The 19785-nt window shown below is 35.9% G+C and overlaps 1 protein-coding gene across 5 annotated transcripts in view; it reads left to right on the top strand.

Annotated features, from left to right (window-relative positions):
* The window catches only part of TBC1D5 (TBC1 domain family member 5), a 308217-nt gene that overhangs the window by 161249 nt on the left and 127183 nt on the right, over window positions 1-19785 (top strand). For all 5 annotated transcript variants that reach the window (XM_030445412.1, XM_030445410.1, XM_030445409.1 and 2 more), the window contains 6 exons: window positions 2201-2309; window positions 4187-4276; window positions 4375-4446; window positions 7132-7199; window positions 12185-12287; window positions 18590-18678. In XM_030445412.1, coding sequence (XP_030301272.1) covers window positions 2201-2309; window positions 4187-4276; window positions 4375-4446; window positions 7132-7199; window positions 12185-12287; window positions 18590-18678 — 531 coding nt within the window. The remainder of the gene's footprint in view (window positions 1-2200; window positions 2310-4186; window positions 4277-4374; window positions 4447-7131; window positions 7200-12184; window positions 12288-18589; window positions 18679-19785) is intronic.

Below are 19785 nucleotides of genomic sequence, written 5' to 3'. Positions count from 1 at the left end.
CTGTAGAGCTTCTTTCCTGTCTGCCTTTTCTATTCACAGTTACCCTGGCTGAAACCTTTTGCTAGCTCAGCTGACATACCAGCCTTTTCAAAGACATTGTGGGAATGTCATCCACTTGCAAAACAATGTGAAGAGCTTCAAAGTCTGACCTGTTGTGTGCACAAGGGAATGTGTCATTCTTGAACCATCACTACTTTAGGGAGGCAGCTTGGCAGAAGTTATAATGGCCAGTGATGCTACAAAATAGTGGCAAGTGAAGAATATTATACATGATGGAAACAGGAGAGTTATTTAGATAGGCATAATGTACTGTAGTTACTGAAGTACAAATGACTGTGAAAGAAAGGGCCAGATTTTTCTCAAGCTGTGTCTGTTATATACCATACGTTGTATTTAAAGGAGACAGAACCATTGTAAATGATCGTAGGCAGCTTGCTGCAGAAGGTGGAGATGATAATAAATGGGACATAAAGAGCCAATGAGCTGGCCAGGTAATCTTTCTGCCTCAGAGAATGGGGATGTGGCAGGAAGGAAGGCAGCTGCCCAACAGCTTTGGAGTTATTTGCTGCTATCTTGGCCACTTGGGAATGTTGTCACGTGGCAGAAGCTGGAAGCAGCACTAACCCGTGCTAGCTGACCCAACCTGACTTTAGTCATCTTTGTCCTTATCCTGAGCACCTTCGCTTTTCAAAGTAATTAATAATCAAGGATCAGAAGTAAACGCAGTTCATCAGAAAATGATCCTAGTCAAAATGAGAGGCATTCACTAACAAAACACTTCTGGTCTCAGCATGGAATGTAAGTCCAATCCTTTCTCAGAGGAACAGGACCATTGGTTCCTGACTTGCCAAGTCTATTCGCCAAATATTTCCAACCACAGCATCATATAATTTTGTTCTGAACCTGAACAAGTTTTAGATAAAACAAGATTCATCTAAAGTAAGATTTCTTTTTAAAAAAGCGCCACACTCACAACTCAGTTTAGAGGGCTGAAAACTATCTGTCTCTAGCTTGCATATATTTAGGGCAGTTAGTAAAACCAGAGTTTGTTGGTATTTAGTATAACTCACTCTGTGACCCTCCTTAGCAAAGGAAATCCGGTGAGATCTTACCCTGGAGTCACAATAGCAGTTTCCCTTCATTCTGGTTTCATTTGGTCTCCTAGGGAGAGGTAATAGTCTCCTGTGTGACAGTGGGAGAAGATGTTCACCTTAAGGACATGCATTGAAAATAAATCTGAAACACATTTCCTAGTGCATAACCCAGCTCTTAACATTGAAATTACCCTTTGGATTTTAAAGTGGTTGCAGAAAATCTGTGAGCAAAGTCTTGGGCTACTAAGACTGTCAAATGGCTTACAGTGTTCTTGAAATCCGTTTCAGTAGAAGGTGCAGGAAATATGGATTTAATTCTTTTATTCAAACTCAGTAGATGGTTTGGGACAATTAATTTCCAATTGTTTCCCAGTAGAGCAGATTTACTTGTATATTAATGAGGCACAGGTGTTAGGCCCCTGGTGCCTTCATGCCTGGGAGGCATATTTAGGTTGTTTATCTAGTCAGCCATAGGTACTGCAAGGTACTCAAGCTTGCCTTTAACAGTTTATACAGTGAAGCTTTTTAATTTTTTGATGTTTTTTTAAATTTGCTAGCACCTGTTAAAATTTTAAAACTGATCATGTAGAAAGAGGTAGGAGTGATTTCAGTAGTAAATAGCACTAAATGTTAAAGAAAGTCATCTTCTATTATGCTTAACTGCCCAGCTTGATATTAGGAAGAAAAGAAGGTTCTCTTAAGCAAATACGTCATGTGAGGAGCTAATACAGTCAACAATATACTTTTCTGTTGTGTATTTTTGGAATAGGTATTTCTTTGTCTCCAGCTGAAACATGAATGTGCTCATATTAATATTCATTTTTCTTGTTTATTCACTGAACTGCAGTACCAACATTTTAGAGGAAATGGAATAGCCTCCATAGACATTATGAATTTCAGTAGCTGGCATAATTATAGCGATCTACATATTCATTAAATCCAACGAAGAAACGTGTCCAAAAAGACAGCCATGCGTTTAGAAATGGTACACAACTAAATATATACATTTAAAAAAGTTCTTTTCCTCTGCTTGTCCAAAAGTGTGTGATATCATATATTCCTTAAATCCTTGTTTAAATTTTAATTCCTTTTGCTTTTGCACACAGTAAAGAATGGGAAGAACTATTTGTAAACAACAATTACTTGGCAACTATAAGGCTGAAGGGGATTAATGGGCAGCTGAGAAGCAGCAGGTTCCGTAGTGTTTGCTGGAAGGTAAGAAGGGAAAATATTTATTTACAGTTTGTGGTTGCAATATATCAACACATTACCTGATGCGCTAGAAGATTATTGATGCAAGGAATCATGAATTTTCCGAGAGACTTCATCCCAGTGTTTTCCTACTCGTTTTTGTAATTCATAGGACATTTGCTAATCGTATTGAGTTGCCTTAAAGCTGTATGGTGGGTGATAGTAAAAGATTCTTAGGAAAGAATCTCTTTGTGCTGGGTGGTGTGGTTAGAATTGAGTGCCACACAGACATCTTTTCTCTCAGTCTCCATGTAGTGAAGTCATGCACTGAAAATAAAAAGGGCATTTGTCTCACATCTCTCTCACAATTAATGTTTTTTGGAGCCTGGGACTCCTTTAAAATCAGCCTGATGCTTCTGTTTGCAGCTTTTCATGGTGAAATGAGAAAACAAAGGCCAATCCCTCTTGTAATGACTGGATAGAAAGGGAAGCGAGATCTTCCAGTCTTAAAAACACAACAGGTCATCAGAGGTCTATTGCTGATTTTTTTAAAGTTGCAGGGCAAGGAAGAGAGAAAGAAGGCAAAGTAATACTGAGATGCTATGAAAAGCCCCAGATAATTCTGTTAGATTCTGCACTAACTATGAGAATAGGGAACACTGTCCCTGGTAGAGTTGCAGTGTGTTAGCACTGATGATTTCATTACCTCACTTGGTATTGCTCAAGCTTAGGCAAACTCACTTAGCACAGAAACCTATAAAAAGAAAATTAAAATTTTCTTTGCATATGAATGAAAGAAATCTGAAAATTGAAATTTGAAATGTATCAATCATTGAACAATTTAAAGCTCACAAAAGTCCTTTCTTCAGGAGGCCAGATGAATATATGCCACAAGCATTGTTTTATCAGTCTGCTTAGGAAGCCATAACTTAAAAAGCAGAATTAACAAAAGCATCAAGCCCCTCAGTGTCCACGCATTAAATCAAGGACTGGTGTTATTTTAGAAATCAAGCTGGTTTTACTGGCATGACCTAATACAGGGTAGATCTCTGTTTTAGACTACTGTTTTTAACAATAAATACCATTTTTCCTGAGTTCTTAAATATGTAGGTATTTTTAATAATTTGGGAGCATTGTGGTTTCTTGTCAATATTTACTGGATTTTAACACATTATGATGTGTAAAAAAATTTAAAAGCAAGACAATCTTTCTTATTTTATGTGCAGATAAATAGTATTTTTCAGTAGCAGTTTCTCTTTAGCCCTTTTAAATCAAAAATATGAAAGAACTGAAATGTAGTTATTCTGAAGGACTTTTTGTACAATCCACCTGTCTTGCAGAATTCTAGAACATGCTTCTTTTCTATAGATTACAACTGGGAGGTTGGACTAGATTACCTCTAGAGGTCCCTTTCAAGCTGTAACATTCTATTAAAATACAATTTTTTTAAAATTAAAAATAAAACGGATTTCTTAGTTGTAGTATATCTGTCTCTCAGTGCTTAGTTTCTGCTTTGCATGCGTGTTTGGTTTTAAGCCTGTTGCTTTAGTTTACCAGTGTTATGTAAATAGCTCCAAGTTTTGTATATTTATTTTCATTCCTTTGCATTTTTTTCTGCCTTGGAAGTCTCAGCCAACTTTATTGAAGTTGTAACAGTTTAAAAAGTTGAGTTTGTGGTTTCAGTTATTTTTAATGCTTTGTTTTGGACTGTTTTTTCTAGCTTCTTATTTATTGATTGGAAAGTACCAAAGCCAGGAGTACATTACAGATCTTTGCTTTTTTTTTATGTGTAGAGAACTTCAACCTCCTTTCTGAGATGGTTCGTGCTGTCTGGCAGGACTTCTATGAAAACCTGTGTTAAAATGATGAAACATAATAGATTTATTTTGTTTTGTTGATAGTTATTTCTGGAGGTTCTACCCCAAGACAGAAGTCATTGGATTAAAACCACTTCAGACTTAAGAACTTCTTACAGTAAGATCAAAGAAATTGTAAGTTGGTACAAAATAGGTTGTCTACTCTCATGCTTTGACATAGATACTAATATTTACAGTATAACACAAGAGGATTTTATTTTTTTTTAACCCAGCACATTACAAACCCTCGAAAAGCAGGACAGCAAGATCTGATAATCAACAATCCACTCTCTCAGGATGAGGGGGTAAGTTGACCCTTGGTTCTAGCAATACATACTCAACAAAATGGTCATCATCATCACACTGACACAAGTGACTTCTTGCTAAAGAAGGCAGAATGACAAGTGCTAAAATATCCCTCCTAAATATTCAAACAATTGGTTCACAGACTCTGCTGAACAACCTGAAATGCTCATTTCCAGATTAATTCTTTTATTTTCAGGCTTTATCTCAGCAAAGGCTGTGATGAACTGGACTGTAAGTCCACTTTCACACATATCCTTTCTTTAACTGATAGCCTTTTTTATTGTGTGTTCCATTGTGTACGTAAAAGGGTTCTAGTTGAAGGAGTTTTTAAACAATAAATATTAAGGGATTGTTGTTAACAACAAGTACTGAAGAGCTTTCCTTTAAAAGACTGTTCAGCCTTGGAAGTTTTCCTCTAGCAAAAACAGAATTTTTGTATGAGTTGTGAACATGCTGAGTTATGTAAAGTATTGGTTTGCAAGATAGGAGAAAGTTATTTCCTCCAAAATTTTTAATTCTTTTCTCTATAGTTAAAAGTTTCTATTCTAATCAGAAAGCAGACAGCTGCAAAATGAAACATCCATATTTTAATACTGAAAATGTGGTAAAAGTGTCTGACCTGACTGTCAATAAGTGCAGAGCAACCAGCTCTTGTTGAAAGGAATAGGACCTCCTATTGGTGTTTTTGAAGTCATGACATTTCAAGGAGGGCCTACATGTAAATTTGAGAGCTTAATTTTAGGCTTTTGTTTTGGTTTTTTTTAATGCTGTTATTCTCCTGCATGTTTTTGTATCTGGAAGACTCTTCTAAGTACTCGTAGCACATATCTTTTAAGCTTTCCTGTTAATTATGTTGCCATTTTTGAAATTTTCTTTTTAATCAAATTTTCAAAATAACTTAATACCACAAAAATAATTTTTTTGGCTGCATTTGAGAGATTTTCATCTGTCACGGATATCTTCCATAGTCCTACTTGTACTTCCATTTTGTTTACATATGGAAGCCTAGATTTTGTATTTAGTGTGCTTCAGATTTCATGTAGAAGGAGGGAGAGAATTTCTTGTTGAAACATGGAGGTGGGGATCACAGGCACATTGCTGGCTCTCCAGTCAGTATGACTGTGCATACCATCAGAACATTCTTGCTTCCAGCTGGACAGCAAGTTGTGTCAAATGTAAAAGATTTAAAGTGTTGCTGCTGTAGTTTGTGATTATGCACAGTGACACAACCTTCTTTCTGCCAATGATGTCTCCAGAAGATAAAAGACAAAGGTTAACATGTCAGAGTATGTGGCAGGGGATTAATCCATAAAACAGGCCAAATCAGGCATAGGAATGAAGAGAAAAGAGCCTCTGAGATGCTGCAGTGACTTAATGTTTCAGGCTTTCAGTGTCCTGGGTTCTGCTTCCTTTTCAGAGCACAGATTCTGTTTCCTTTCATCCTTGGCTCTTACAGACCAGGACTGGAGCGGGATCCAGGGGAGTTTCAAAATGTGATCCAGCTGCATGAAAAGAGCTGTGCATTAAAAATATATTGGTTTTGTGTAAGGCATTATCAAGCATATAAATACTTGAAAAGTTTGGGGTGATTTTTCATAGTTTGTAGCCCAAATATCAGAGCTAATTAACTTAACTGACTTTTTTCTTTTATTTCTGATGCCACCATGGCAATGAATTGTGTTCAGGGGAACAAGAAATTCTAAGTATTGTAGCCTCTGACTCTTTATGGCATTCCATTCTCTGGTTGTTGCCTGCTAGCTGAAAATGAATCTTCATGAAAAGATTGGTGTAGATTTTGTTCCTTCTGTATTTTTATGAGTATGGCCAAGCTGCTAGCCCTTTACAATAAAAAACAGACTTTACAGCCCTTTTTCTGGAGCATACAAATATTTTCTAACTTCTTTCAGGTTAGCTTTTTCAAAATATTGGTAAACAAAGCAGGAAAACCAAAAGATGAGAATGGATATGATCACAAGCCTAAATATAGAAGCTAAACCTTCTCCAGACTCTTTTATTTAATATTTTTTATGTTGACAGTGAGCCTGAAATACCCTGGTTTTCCCTATCAGAACTTTTTTAGAATGGGCAGTCTTGATCTGTACTGCATATATGTACCATTATAATAATGTCATTTTTAATAATAGGCATCTTATAATTATACAATCCTTATTCAAGTTTGCCTCCAGTAAGACAAAGTAACTTACTTTCAAACATTGTCTTAGCGTGGAGAAGAAAGCATTTTCAAATTCTTGTTCATATATTCATGGGAAAAAGGTAATACAGTACAGTGATAAAGACCTTATTCCATGAGTGAACTACTGAATTTTTTTTCAATTGAGCTGCTGGTTCTGGTACATTTGATTTTACTCTACTTCCTAAATATTCTTTATTGACTCCATTACAGGTAACTCACAGACCTGTAGCCATTCTGTGAGCAAATGGAGTGAGCCTGAATAAGGACCCAGAAACTGAAATGCTTTAATCTCTATCTAAACTGACTTCATCAGATACATTAGGTTTGTCACCAGCATTCTTTTTCACCCATAAAATATTGGTATACCTATCTACCAGGACTGTTGAGGATTAATTAGTCAATATTTTTACAATAATTTGCTCACGTGGTATCCAAGCTTGAAGTATTAGTAGAAGTCTGTGTTTCATACCATTCTTTTTCCTTGTTTCAGAGTCTTTGGAATAAATTTTTCCAGGATAAAGAGCTTCGAGCCATGATTGAACAAGATGTGACAAGAACGTATGTACAGCTTTAACCAAGTTCCTATATATAAATTTAGATTCAGCAGTTTTATGTGGGATACATTATATTATGGGTTTTGACTTTGGTTAGTGTAAATGTCAGGATTGTTGAATGTGAATATATAGAAAAATACTTCGAATGTATTTCTAAAATACATTTAAAATACAAAATAAAAAATACAAATAAGAAATACAGCTTTCTTGGAGTGAAAAACAGGAAAAATGAGTTAAACATTAAACCCTGGAGATATATTGTTATCATTGAAGAATTGGTATCTTTATCTTCTGGATAAAGACATTAGGGAATCTATTATTATGTGAAACTAAAAGTTTTACTGATGAAGCTAGGAGAAGGTAAGAAAACTGAAAGGCCTTGTAAGTAAATTGTGATCATAATAAAAGACTAAACAGGTGATGTTCTAGTAATTCTTAACATTTATTCAATCAATAAAAAAGTAATTTGTAATTAGTAAGGGAAATGTCATTCATCTAGAAAAGTTAAGCACATCTTTATCAATTCTCTAGTGCTGTCACTTATGGCTTTTAAAATTTGTCCTAATAATACTGTTATTGATTTCATCCTATTGGCCCTTAGGTGATTCCAGTTTAGGAACTTGTTTGAGTTAAAATGCTCAGTTCCTGAAAACATTTCTTTTCAGAGTAGAAGCATTGACTGATGTGTAAATCTAATTAAATTTAATTATTGATCTGCTACCATCTAAAATTTAGCTGTATTTGAAAAATTTTTTCTTGTAACTTGAAAAAAGTGGTGATAGGTGTAGGTTTTACCAGTCCCTAGTTCACACATTTTCATTTACAGAGAGAAAGTCATGCAGAACAAATCATTGCTCTCTGGTTTTGGAATACTTTATATGTCCATTCCTAGACCCATTCTTGAATGCATTTTGCCATAAGATGTGTAATTAAAATCTGAGTATGCTTCCATGTGCATTCTCACAGATGGTATTTTTTTGTTTGTTAAAGGAAATAGTTCAGGATGTTCTAAGATTAAAATATGTATGTATCTAATCTCTAATTGGGGGATGAAAAGTTGCATGGGGGTTATGATGGATGTAAGACTGCTATTTAAAAATATACACATAAATAAAAAGTCCAGAAAGTCACTCTGGCAAATGGTAGAGTAGGTAATATTCACTAGTATCAGTAATAGTGACTAAAGAAATTTCCACGTATGTATTTATACAAAATAATATCTACTTGAAACAACAGCATTTTCATCATTTGTAATCAGTATCAAAAAAGGCAAACAATAAAGGATCAAAAGATATCAAGATAACATTAATTTATTTGCTAAACTACATGCATTTATACATACACCTTTTGTTTGCCTAATCAAAAAACCCAATGTGCATTTTATGAATACATACGTATCAGTTTGTAAACTATCATTAGCATAAGAAGTAGTAAGCTCCACATTCCTTGGCTTTGGAATGTAAGTTTCTGGATTTGATTGCACTCTTTCTCCAGGATTTTAAGAAAGAAAAATGTTTAGGAGGCACATTACCAGTAGACCAATGCAGTGGCATGCTTTTCTTTTTCAGTAGAATTTTTTTTATGTTGGTCTGCCTAGTTTCTGCATTAGAAATAGCAGTCTCAGTTCAGGACAATGGGAACTGTGTGAAGATCACTAGTGGTGGGTGCTGAAGTTTCAAACTCTCTGTCTCTCAAATAACAAAAAAACCTCCAAACATACCCATAAAAAAGGTAGTAGAAAAGACATTAGGCAGGTACATCCTACCTAAGTAGAAAAGATGGGAAGGAACAACCATCCATTGAGTACAAGCACAGGAGACAAAACCTAATTTCAATTCAAGAGAAGAGACTGTTGGAAAGGAGAACTACCTTTGTACACCAATTTATTCAAGACAAAAAATAATGACAAGGAGAGTGGACACACAAACAACATGATTAGCATTATTCTTTACCAAATCTTTGCAGTTGCAAGAGCATCTTCAATTTTTTTCTGTTTTAGTACCTCTCTCCATTCCAGCTGAGTAACCGGGTTGAGGAATGGCAGGGGTTGGAATCTGTTCATGGACAAAAAGGTGGTCAGTCTATGGCTGTGGTTAAGAGGCTCATTTCTGTCTGCCAGCAAAGCTGTTTCACGAAGTATTTGTGCATCCTTTTATTTGATTGCCAGCCTAAATTTATTCTTTGTCAAGTCTGGCTGTCTCTGGTATGAGGACCCCTAAACAGACTAAAGGAATGTTTTAAAAAATTATAGGTAACTGATGCTGGTCTTCACTTCCAGAAAGTGGAGAGTTGAATGCACCATTACTGTTACAGCAAAGCAGTCTAGTAAAATTCCCATGTCCTTGTGTAGTCTTTCTCAGAAATGTAAGGAAATTAATATATTCTAGTGTTCATGGAAAGTATTCTTACCTTGCCTGATTTGAGGTTACTGTATTTCTACACAAGTGTTTTAATCATAAATGACATTCCCCATAAAAATCCATCCTGAGCATTAGCTCCCTCATGATCTTTTGTATTTACATTTACTATAATTAATACTTCAGCCAGCTTATTCCTGAGTTCATTATTATCCTTTCTGTCACAATCTCTGTTATTACAAGATCCTCAGATATTTCTGTGTATTTTTGAGTTTTCTTTGTTAGTCTTGTGTTCCTAAACTTCATAGGGCAGGCCTGAATAACAGTCCTTCAGAAATAATCTCTTCAAACTCCTAAATTATGTTGATTGCCATCTGCTGTAATGCACTTTTGGTCTCAGCTGTGTCCTTCCCTTACAGTAATGTGATTAGTACAAGTGCATACAAGTTTCCAAATGTTGGTCTGTTTACCCCCACCAGGTGCCAGGAAAACATTACACCCCTCACCCCCCTGCCTTTCTCAGGTCTTCAGCATCCTTGCTTTTAAACTACGTCTTCTCTGCCTTGACTCTTGATTCAGGTCCTTCATCCAAGGATTTCAAAGCACCTTTCTGGCCTTAATCAGTTATTTCTCTGGGCTGACTTGTCATCACCTCTGTGAGATGTCCACAGTAATTATTAACACTAATAGTTTTATTTGAAGTCATTTAATGTAATTTCCTACATTGTTTCTGAATGGCAGACCTTACAGTAGCCTTAAAAATATGAATTGTTCTGAAGCATTGTCACTCAGACTTGGAAAGCAGAAAAAAATAATCCAGTGGTTTCATTCACAATGCAGTGATATCATGGTAAAACTTAAGACATTACAGCCCTAATTTCAGCAATCTAGCCTGAGGCCTACAGCTGTTGTCTTTTTAAGTATTCTTCTATTTTTCTTTGTCCAACTTTACCTTCTCCTTTCTTTTTAGTATTCTACTTGCCAGGGGTTTTTGGTTTATTTGTAACTGCTCTATATATCTAGGTGTGGTTTGGACTGCTTGCTTTGTGGATTTTTTTTGCTATGTAGTTATTTTTCAGTAGGCAAGGAAACAGTTTTGTTTGTGCACTTATTAATTAAAGTACACCCTGCATAACCACTTTATATCTGACCTCCATCATTCAAGAGCAGCTTGCACAGGTGAGATTTGCTTCAGAATAGTTACAGATTGTAAATATTTACATTTTTCTGGATTGTATGCAGATAAAAGGATTTTCCAAGAAGCTTTTTTCCTTCATTCTCACACTAGATCCAGTCAACTATAGGAAACTTAAAGGACATTCACCCTCCCAGGGTATCAATTATAAAATTATTCCATAATTCTAAGTTTTATTTGAGGCGGTTACTAAAGATAGTGAAGTGCCTGATTATATTGCATCAGCAAAGATGCTGTTGGAAGATCTGGTGGAGCCTAGGATACTGGTTTTCATCTCCATTATGAGATTTTAATATTTTTGTGTTTAAAATCCTAAGCATTTTTCAAATGTTTATGAAATATCGAATCCATGTGTGTATGGCTTCTTCTGACATGCTCTTCTTTCTGCCATTTTATTCTAGTTTAGAGCTGGAATTTTTAAAACTTCCTTAACATAATGTAGTGCTTTTACTCTTCCCTTGCCCAACTTTTATCTTGATAAAAATGAAGAACAGGGCTAAGCACTCGTAATGAAAATGAAGGGAAGATTGATAGTCCAGTTACAGTTGCCAGCCTAACAGGGATTAAAAAATAGGAGTGTGTCATATAACGTGTGCCTTTATTTATGGAGATCTGATCACTAGTGCTTATGTTTCCTGTACCTGAATCAAATTAATCAATACATAACTGCTTGCAACAGTTTTAGTTTTAACTGACTTCATTTTTTTTGAGGAGAGAAGTGACTGCTTGAATTTTTTGATCACGTTCCTTTTCTAAGTGTTCCAGGCAAATTTTAGATTCATTGGTGGGAGACTGGCCATCAATAGAGCACAATCTTGGATGCTGGGATGCTGTGCCTCCTGGGATCAGAACAGTCTTCTGGACTGCTAGGTTTGGCAGTAAGAGCCTATGTGCAGGACAGAGAGGGTAGATAATTTTTCAGTCATTGCCTCTCATTCTGTCTCCTTTCATTCTGCTTCAACTCAACTTGTTCTCATGACATGGAGAAACAAAGAAACCTGATTTTTTTAGACAGGAACATATTCATATGGTGCATCATTTTATTTTTATTACATTCTCCAAGTCATTCATTTTCAGTGGATTGGCTGTTTGTAAGAAGCTGACAATTAAAACAATCTGCCACTCTATTTCATTCTTGCAGATCTCTGAGTTTTCATAATACTAGAAGGGATTACTTCCTTAAATATAACTGGTGATGCCATCATATCTTTGCAGCAGAAAGATTTATATTAAAGAACGTGGTTCAGAATTTTGGTTGCAAAACCAAATATATCAAAGTCTTTAGATGTGTTCTTAGCCTGCAGTACCCACAATTTACAGAGGGGTGGGAAAGAAGACAAAGGAGGTGCTGTCTTAGCTAAAATCATTTCTAGAAGATCAACGACTGATACTCTGTGCACAGTATTGTTTACCTTTGCTGTGTTTCTTCATTTTCAGCTTTCCTGAAATGCAGTATTTCCAGCAGGAGAATGTGAGGAAAATTCTTACAGATGTTCTATTCTGCTACGCCAGAGAAAATGAGCAGTTGCTTTATAAACAGGTAATGAAAATACTATACAGGTGGCAGTCATTGACTCAACATTTTCTATATGGTTTGACAATTATGTAGTTCTGTTGTATCTGAAGCTGTATTATAATGCTAAAGTAATCAAAGAGCTGCTTGTCAGCTGGATAGTAAGAAAAGTAAGCTCACTGAATAACATATGCTTTTTCCTCATAACACAGTCCCTCAAATGTTTTTCTTCAAGGTTGCTAAGTTGTCTAACTTCAAGTTCCTTTATAAACATCTTTTTCTTCGGTGTTGGTTAACTGAAAAAAGGAAAAAGAAAGACTTTCTTTGCTTAGGTAAGGTAAGAATTCAGCAGGATTAAAAATGGTATTGAATAAACAAAAAATGTAAATAGTGACTTCCTTAGGCATAATTTACTGTTTTAAGTTTTATGCAATATTTAAGTTCTTCCTCAAAGTGCTAAAGCCATGCAGTATGTTAGTGAATAGCCCCTTTATCTAACACTGTAGCATCCACGTAAAACTCAGCTGACAAACACTTCTTAACTGAAGAATGAGGGTGCTACAAATGCCACTTTTACCGTTGTACCTAATGGAGAGACTGCTCAAACTATTTCTGATGAAATGGTAAAGAAAGCTTTAAAGCTGCAATAACTATGCATCTGTATGGGATGCAGGCTGAATTAATTCAGCATTTTTTCTGAAGGTTTTGAAGTGAGTATAAGCTTGATACTAAACTAGTATGTAGAGACCAATATGTAGAGTATCAAGATAGGTATATTTGTGGTTCTTTCTTCAAGCTTTAACTGTAGGGTGCGTGGGAACTGACAAAATGAGGGATACTCCATGTGCATTGACAAAGGATAAACCAGAGAATAGCAGACTTTAGGTAGGCAGAAGATTTTTAATGCCAAATATACAGTAAACATGCAGATTTTTGAGACACTGAGCGCTTTCAGGAGTGGTCTGAGACCATGCTGTCCTCAAGCCACAAAATTAGTGGTACTTTGTGAAAAAAAATGACACGAGTTGAAGGAATAGACTTGCAGGTTGTATAAAAATCAAATATATAGTTATTAAACATAAGAAATCTCTATTAGCTATTATTTCTCATCTTTGACAGACAGTGAGCAAGGAGTAGTCTTACATGAGAGCAAGAAAAAAGGAGACTTCTGAGCTGTATTTTAAAGAGCAGTGTTGAAGAAAACCCTCCAGTAGTATTCAGCTTCCACTTTCCAGTGAATATAGGCCAGAGTACTGATGAGGGGAAAATGGAAGAACACATTCTGGCTAATTTAGTCTATCATTTATTGAACAAGAAGTATTATTTTACTCTTTGATATGACTTAAAAGGACGTAATTACCCTCTGCTCATATTTAAAATCCTCTTGATTCCTTACCAAGAAATAATACCTTTTTACATAAGGATAGAATATTTAGCCAGATAAATTTAAAGAAAAAGAAAAGAAAAAAAAATCTCTGAGTTTCATCACAAGCTGTTAAAGCTATTATTTTCTACTAGGTGACACCCCGTTTAACATAGACCATATTGTTAATAGTTATGGGATTTTATTGAATTAATGAGACTGTTATCATGTAGTAGAATGTCTTGCTGAGTTAATTGAAACTGCAGAGATTATATAAATGGTATTAATGAACTTTGACTGCCTGATGCCTCTGCTTTAATAAAGACTTCTTGGTGGGCTAAATGAACATAGGCAGATAAAAGAAAACGTTCAATTTTGTGAGCCTACAGGCTGTTGACAAAAAAACCTCCTTTACCTCTGCTTTCAACTGGTGTGCATCAGTAGTGCAGTAATTCCAGGAAGGGATTGCTACAGGACTAAGGGGAGAGGTGAAGCACAGAAAATGAAGTAAATTTGGACAATTAAAAACTGTTGATTTAATCTCTCTGAAGTGTGTTAAATAAATCACCTGAGTTTCATGCTGCTGTGCCAAGTCCACAAAACAGCAAATGGTCATGGTTTTCCTCTCATGTTGTAGACACTTGTCATTTTTATTTGGAGCTTTTTCTGTTTTCTTACCTAATTTTAAAACGGTGTGTTCGTTAGTGGGTTTTAAATTAATGTTCCTGTTAGCTTATCAGTAACAATCCTGCTTTTTTGTCCCCATGTCCCTCTTGTTAGATAACCATTCTTTCATGTCCCTATGTGATTTCTTGAATTAGCTAAGAGGAAACTTATTTTGGGGTGGTGACAGCATGTGTTTTCCCTCTTTTAGCAAATACCTATGTTCCAGTCAGTCTTCCAGTCCTACATTTTTTATTGGTTCTCTTTTTACCATTTAATCAAGCTTCACTTCCCATAATTGTTTCCACTACATTAAATTCTAAAATATTTTTTTTTAAATAACAAAGGTTGTCATTAATTCATCGGTAACAGATCAGCTCCAAGCTACTCTCTCCAAAGTGGCCCAATTTAAGGAGTTTTACTTCACATTCAGTATCCATCATGGGACTGGTCCTGCTGTTCCCTATGAGAATTTCTCTGTCTCACTTTTTTGACCGCATACTAGAGGTGCATTTGCTATTACAATTATAACACTTGGCTGATAAGTGAAAACTTACAATTATCTGTCAGCATCTGTACAGGACCTGATGTTTCTTTCTCAGAATATTAGGGAAAAGTTATAGTTCCCTGACAGTTGCACACTTAGAAATGTAAAAAAAGTGTATCTGAATTTTACAGCATTTTATTGTAATTATTATATAGCATCAGCATATAATCTTGCAAGAAGCAATCAATAGTGTGAATTTAATATGCATATATGCATGAAAGTTCTCTTTGTAGTGGTGTTAGTGGTTTTTTCACCAGTGTGAAGTATTTTATTTGATGAGGAAAAAGATTTTTCTGTCCCTAGTCAAATGGAGTAGAATGTTGTGAAGCTGTATTAGAGATTTAGAGACAGAATCCTCCCTGGGATCATTGAATTTTTAAATAGCAGCCGTAAATATGAAATCTAAAGAGAATAGTATATTGTAGTTAAGAATATGTAAAAATTACTCTTAACATTCTTCTGTAAGACTGGTGCCAAAATTCTGGTGCTAGTTACACTGAAAAGAAATAGTGACAATTAAGCTAAATCACTAGGCTAACTATTGTTCACTCATGAGTTGATTGCCCTTAGAGAAGTCAATATAATTTTGAAATGCATTGATTTACTTTTCATTGTAGAAATGCTAAATTTCTGGTTTTCTTTCTAAACCATAGGCTGTATTATGAAATCAATATTTTGTTGTAGCTGGGACGTGTCAGAAAATTGTCTGAGCTCTGTCAACTTATTTATTAACACTAAAGAGTTTTAGTAAACTGCAGCATTGAAAAAATATGTGTATGCGTATTACACTGGTGGGTTTTCTTGCCAAGCTAAAAATCTCTAAACATTTGAAGTACTCTTGTAACTGAAAGATCAGAGGTATCTTTTTGAAATCCTGATATTTCATCATCTGTTTGTTTTGTTTTTGTTGTATGTGGGCAGCCACATTATGATTCAACTTTATTATAACATTGATTTATTATTATGTTGGAAGAACGTATGATGTGCTTTTATCTTTTCTAACTAATTCTTATTTTATGTCCTCTTTTTCTTCAGCTTATATGTTTACAGCTTAGATTTTTTTACTAGGTAGTCAAGTTTTTGGCATTTCCATTTCTTCTATTTCATTTTAGAATATCAGGGTGAATAAAAGATTAGATGTGGAGCTGTTAATTAACCGAGGGCTGTGAATATATATGAAAGTACAACCCAGGTTATCGACAGTTTATTTAAATATTTTTGCCAGTTTGTTTATTGTCTAATCCTATACCTATCTCCCTGCTTCTACTATTCCTTTCCCTCTTAGTATGACTGTAAAACTTTCAGAAATTTGAACCTCTCAGTTTGTAATCGAACCCAAATTCAATAGGGCTGGCTACTTTGGGTTTAATCTTTTTTTTTTTTTTTTTTTTTCCTAACTTAATTTATATGTACCCTTCATCTATCAAAGTAGTCCTTCAAGGTTCAGAAATAGGAAGAGAAAGAAAATGTACAAACTTCAGTGCTTTTACTGTCTTAAGCTTTGCCTAGTTAACCAACAGTCATTGCTGCATCCCTATAAGTTGAGGTGGTAACAGTCAACTCAGTCCTGAAGAAATTAAAATTAAATTTCATGGAAATTTGGTTGATAGCATGCAGAGGAGGTATTGAAATCTTTTCTTAGGAACAGATGTGATTCACTAACCTGCACACAAGTACACTCAAAATATGTGCACTGGGAAAGGCTGCCTAGGGAGGCTGTGGAGTCTCCTCTGGAGACATTCAAAACCTGAGTGGATGCATTCCTGCATGAGCTCTGTAGGTGACCCTGCTCTGGCAGGGGGGTTGGATTCAATGATCTTCTGAGGTCCTTTCCTACTCCTGAATTTCTGTGATTTTGTGAACATTGATAATGATCTAAAGAGGGCTTCCACATCTGTAATATAAGTAACAGTATTAGAAGGACTGGACCAGATGATCCTTGACATCCCTTTCAACCTGACATTGTGATATACCTCTGCTCAGTTTGGATTACTTAAGGAAATTGTCCATTATTTCTAACAAAATTTAAAGGGTTTTAGTCCTTTATGGTTCTGTTTAATACCTGTGAAGCTGATAAACTAACTCACTACATGGAATATCAACTGATAAAGCAGAAAAGCAGCAGGGTAGCTGCTCAAATGTTTATTTTTTCATTGTTCATGTTTGTCCAGTGAACGGACTGGAAAAACAAGTGAAGAGGCTTCCTAGCTTGGAACTGCAAGCAAAGAAGTACAACAGCTCCTGTCTGGGCACTCATCTTCTGCCTCCTGACAGCAGCCTGAATGCCTGTGGCCTTGGTGGGCCAACCCCAGTGCTATTTCTACCAAAAGGATAGACAAGACTGTCTTTCTGGCACTCCTGTCTGCCCAGAGCACTCGCCTGGAGTTGGGGCTGAGGCTCCCCTTGGTGAAATAGTTTCACATCTGAGCTGAAGCATTGCTGACAGCAAACTCCTCTATCCTAAGATGGAGCAAAGACTCCATCCAGAGGGAGACCCAGTAGTGGTAGCCCAGGTGCCTGACTGCAAACCTCAGCTGTAGCTGATGGTTTTGGGCTGATACTGGAAGGTCCCTCTCCTTGGAGTCATCCGTGTGTCCAGAGGCAGCCATATGGGTCTCAACCCTTCATCTTCACTTCTGTTTTTATGGCTGGCCCCCACCCCAGTCTATAGCTTGTGTAGTTCCTACCTACCATCACAATCCACCACTGGGAGCCCAACTCTCCTGACATAACCAAATCCCTCAGTTATGATACCCCAAATCCTTTTTTTCTGTGATCTAATCTGAGGGAATGGGTTGAATATCTGCTGAAGGTGAGGTTTCAGTCTGCAGGCTATAGTTTCATTCTGCAGGCTATAGTTTCATTCTGCCAGCATGTTGCTGCATGCCAGCTGGGGTGCTTGATACCTGAAGCACTTGCTTCTGCTCCTTGGTAGCAAATAGACAAGCCCCAGGTGAGTCAAGGAAAATCAAGACTCCTTTTTTGTTCCTGGTGAGTTCCAGGTAAAAGCGCCTATGACACTGATGCCTGGCTTGGCTGGCCTAGCCATGCTTCTAATGCTGGCCCAAGTCCCCAGCTACCCACCATATTTTTTCTGTTCTGATTCCAAATGTTTCAGTAACAGTCTCTTAATGGAACTGTACCAGATCTCCCATGCATTGTGTTTTTATGAGTTTATTTTCAATATTTAAATCTAATGACTCTAAAAGCAAAAGCAAAAAAAAAAAACCACAACCCTCTCATTTTATTTCTTATGTCAATAGGAATGGTTTCATTTCCTAATTTCCCTAATAGCTGCCTTTGTCTCCTCTGAAGACTACTGTTATGCTTTCCTCTATGGTTTTAGAACATTATCAAATAAAAAATAATTTTAAAATTTGTAATTAGTCCCTGTTGCTAGCCTTTGTATTGTGGATCATAATTGTAATCATCATAAATAAAATTCTTATTTATGAATATAGATCTTGGAGTAAACTGCCAGGTGCAGGGTTGCCTACCATTGCCAATTTGTTGTCTGTTGTGTTAGAAAAAAATGGGACAATAACTTGGTTCTGTACATTATAGCAGAATAAACACTTGAATTTATTCACAATTTAAGATAAAGGCCATTGATTATGAAACCGTTCTGTTAAGAATGTAAATGTTCCTGATTTTAGTTAGTCTGTACCTAGTATTGCTGGCTGCCTGATCCTATGCATTAGGAACTCTTATGTAAGTGTGTAATCTTACTATACCTCTGCTTCCTTTTATGTTTAGGGTATGCATGAACTTTTAGCTCCCATTGTTTTTATCTTACATTGTGACCACCAAGCTTTTTCGCATGCCAGTGAAGCTGCACAACCAAGGCAAGTACTCTGGGGCTTTTGTAGAGTTTTGAAATTTTGATTTCTTAAAAAAACAGGATGTTGGCTGAGCTAGAGCTTACAAATATATGTTCCTTAATTCCTTATTCATAATTGGTAAATTGATAGCAGGAATTTTTGCATCCTTGTGGTTTGATAGGAATGTCTTCATTTCATCTACCCTACTATAGCCACTGAAAGGGGGATTAAAAAATGTAGATATTGGCCCCTTCAGAGATACTTGCTAGTGAAAAGAGGGGAGACAAGAAACCTTAGGAAAACCTTAATCAAAAAGCTCACATACTTACACACCATTTCACCTCATTCTTAATGTGAAAAACAGTTTTGGCTTGTCATCTCAGAAAGAAGGCAGATTAGAGCACTACAGTTGCAGAATGGACATGTTACCAACTCTATTTCCTCATATCTTAAAAGAGAAAGAAAATCAATGTAGACAAATTGTTGTGATTGATATTTTTTTCATCACCCACAATGCTGTAGCTGCAATATCTGACTATCCTTTCACTTGGTAGTAACATGCAGTTTAGCTATTGATCCTCCACTTCACTCAGTCTTTGTGTCCATGTAATCATACACATATGTATACAATATCACATCACACCACACGTGATTGCCTGGCAAACTAATTCAAATGCTTTTTCTTTGCCCTGTATGCAAAGTTAATTTAAAAAATAATAAAAAAACTTGTTTCCTTCTTCTATCACTTATGATATTTAAGTCAGAGTCCAGCAGTGAATAAAAGCCAGATTAATTACCTGTACTCTTTAAAATAACTTCTGTTAGCACTCCTCAGTGTTACTGTCCAAAAGCAAGTAAGCATAAGGATGCAGATTATTTACAAGTGTGTGGTTTTATTTAGTGTCTAGCCTTAGATATCCTGAAATTATCTCAAAGATGCTCTTCAGTGCTGAATAACTTAAAATAACTGTATGTTATGCACTTTGTTCTGTTCCATCTGCACTGAAAAACTAGAACTAAGCAGCAAAGTAGACAGAAAAGGGGTGCTGTCACTGATTAATTGCTGTTAAAGTACAATAAAACCAGAGGCTATTAAAACAAAATAAATTAATGTTTTGTTACTGCATATTT

The sequence above is a fragment of the Calypte anna genome, chromosome 2, assembly GCF_003957555.1.
Source record: "Calypte anna isolate BGI_N300 chromosome 2, bCalAnn1_v1.p, whole genome shotgun sequence".
Taxonomy (NCBI): Eukaryota; Metazoa; Chordata; class Aves; order Apodiformes; family Trochilidae; genus Calypte; species Calypte anna.
Note: the sequence above shows the minus strand (reverse complement) of the source record. Positions and strands in the feature narration are given on the sequence as shown.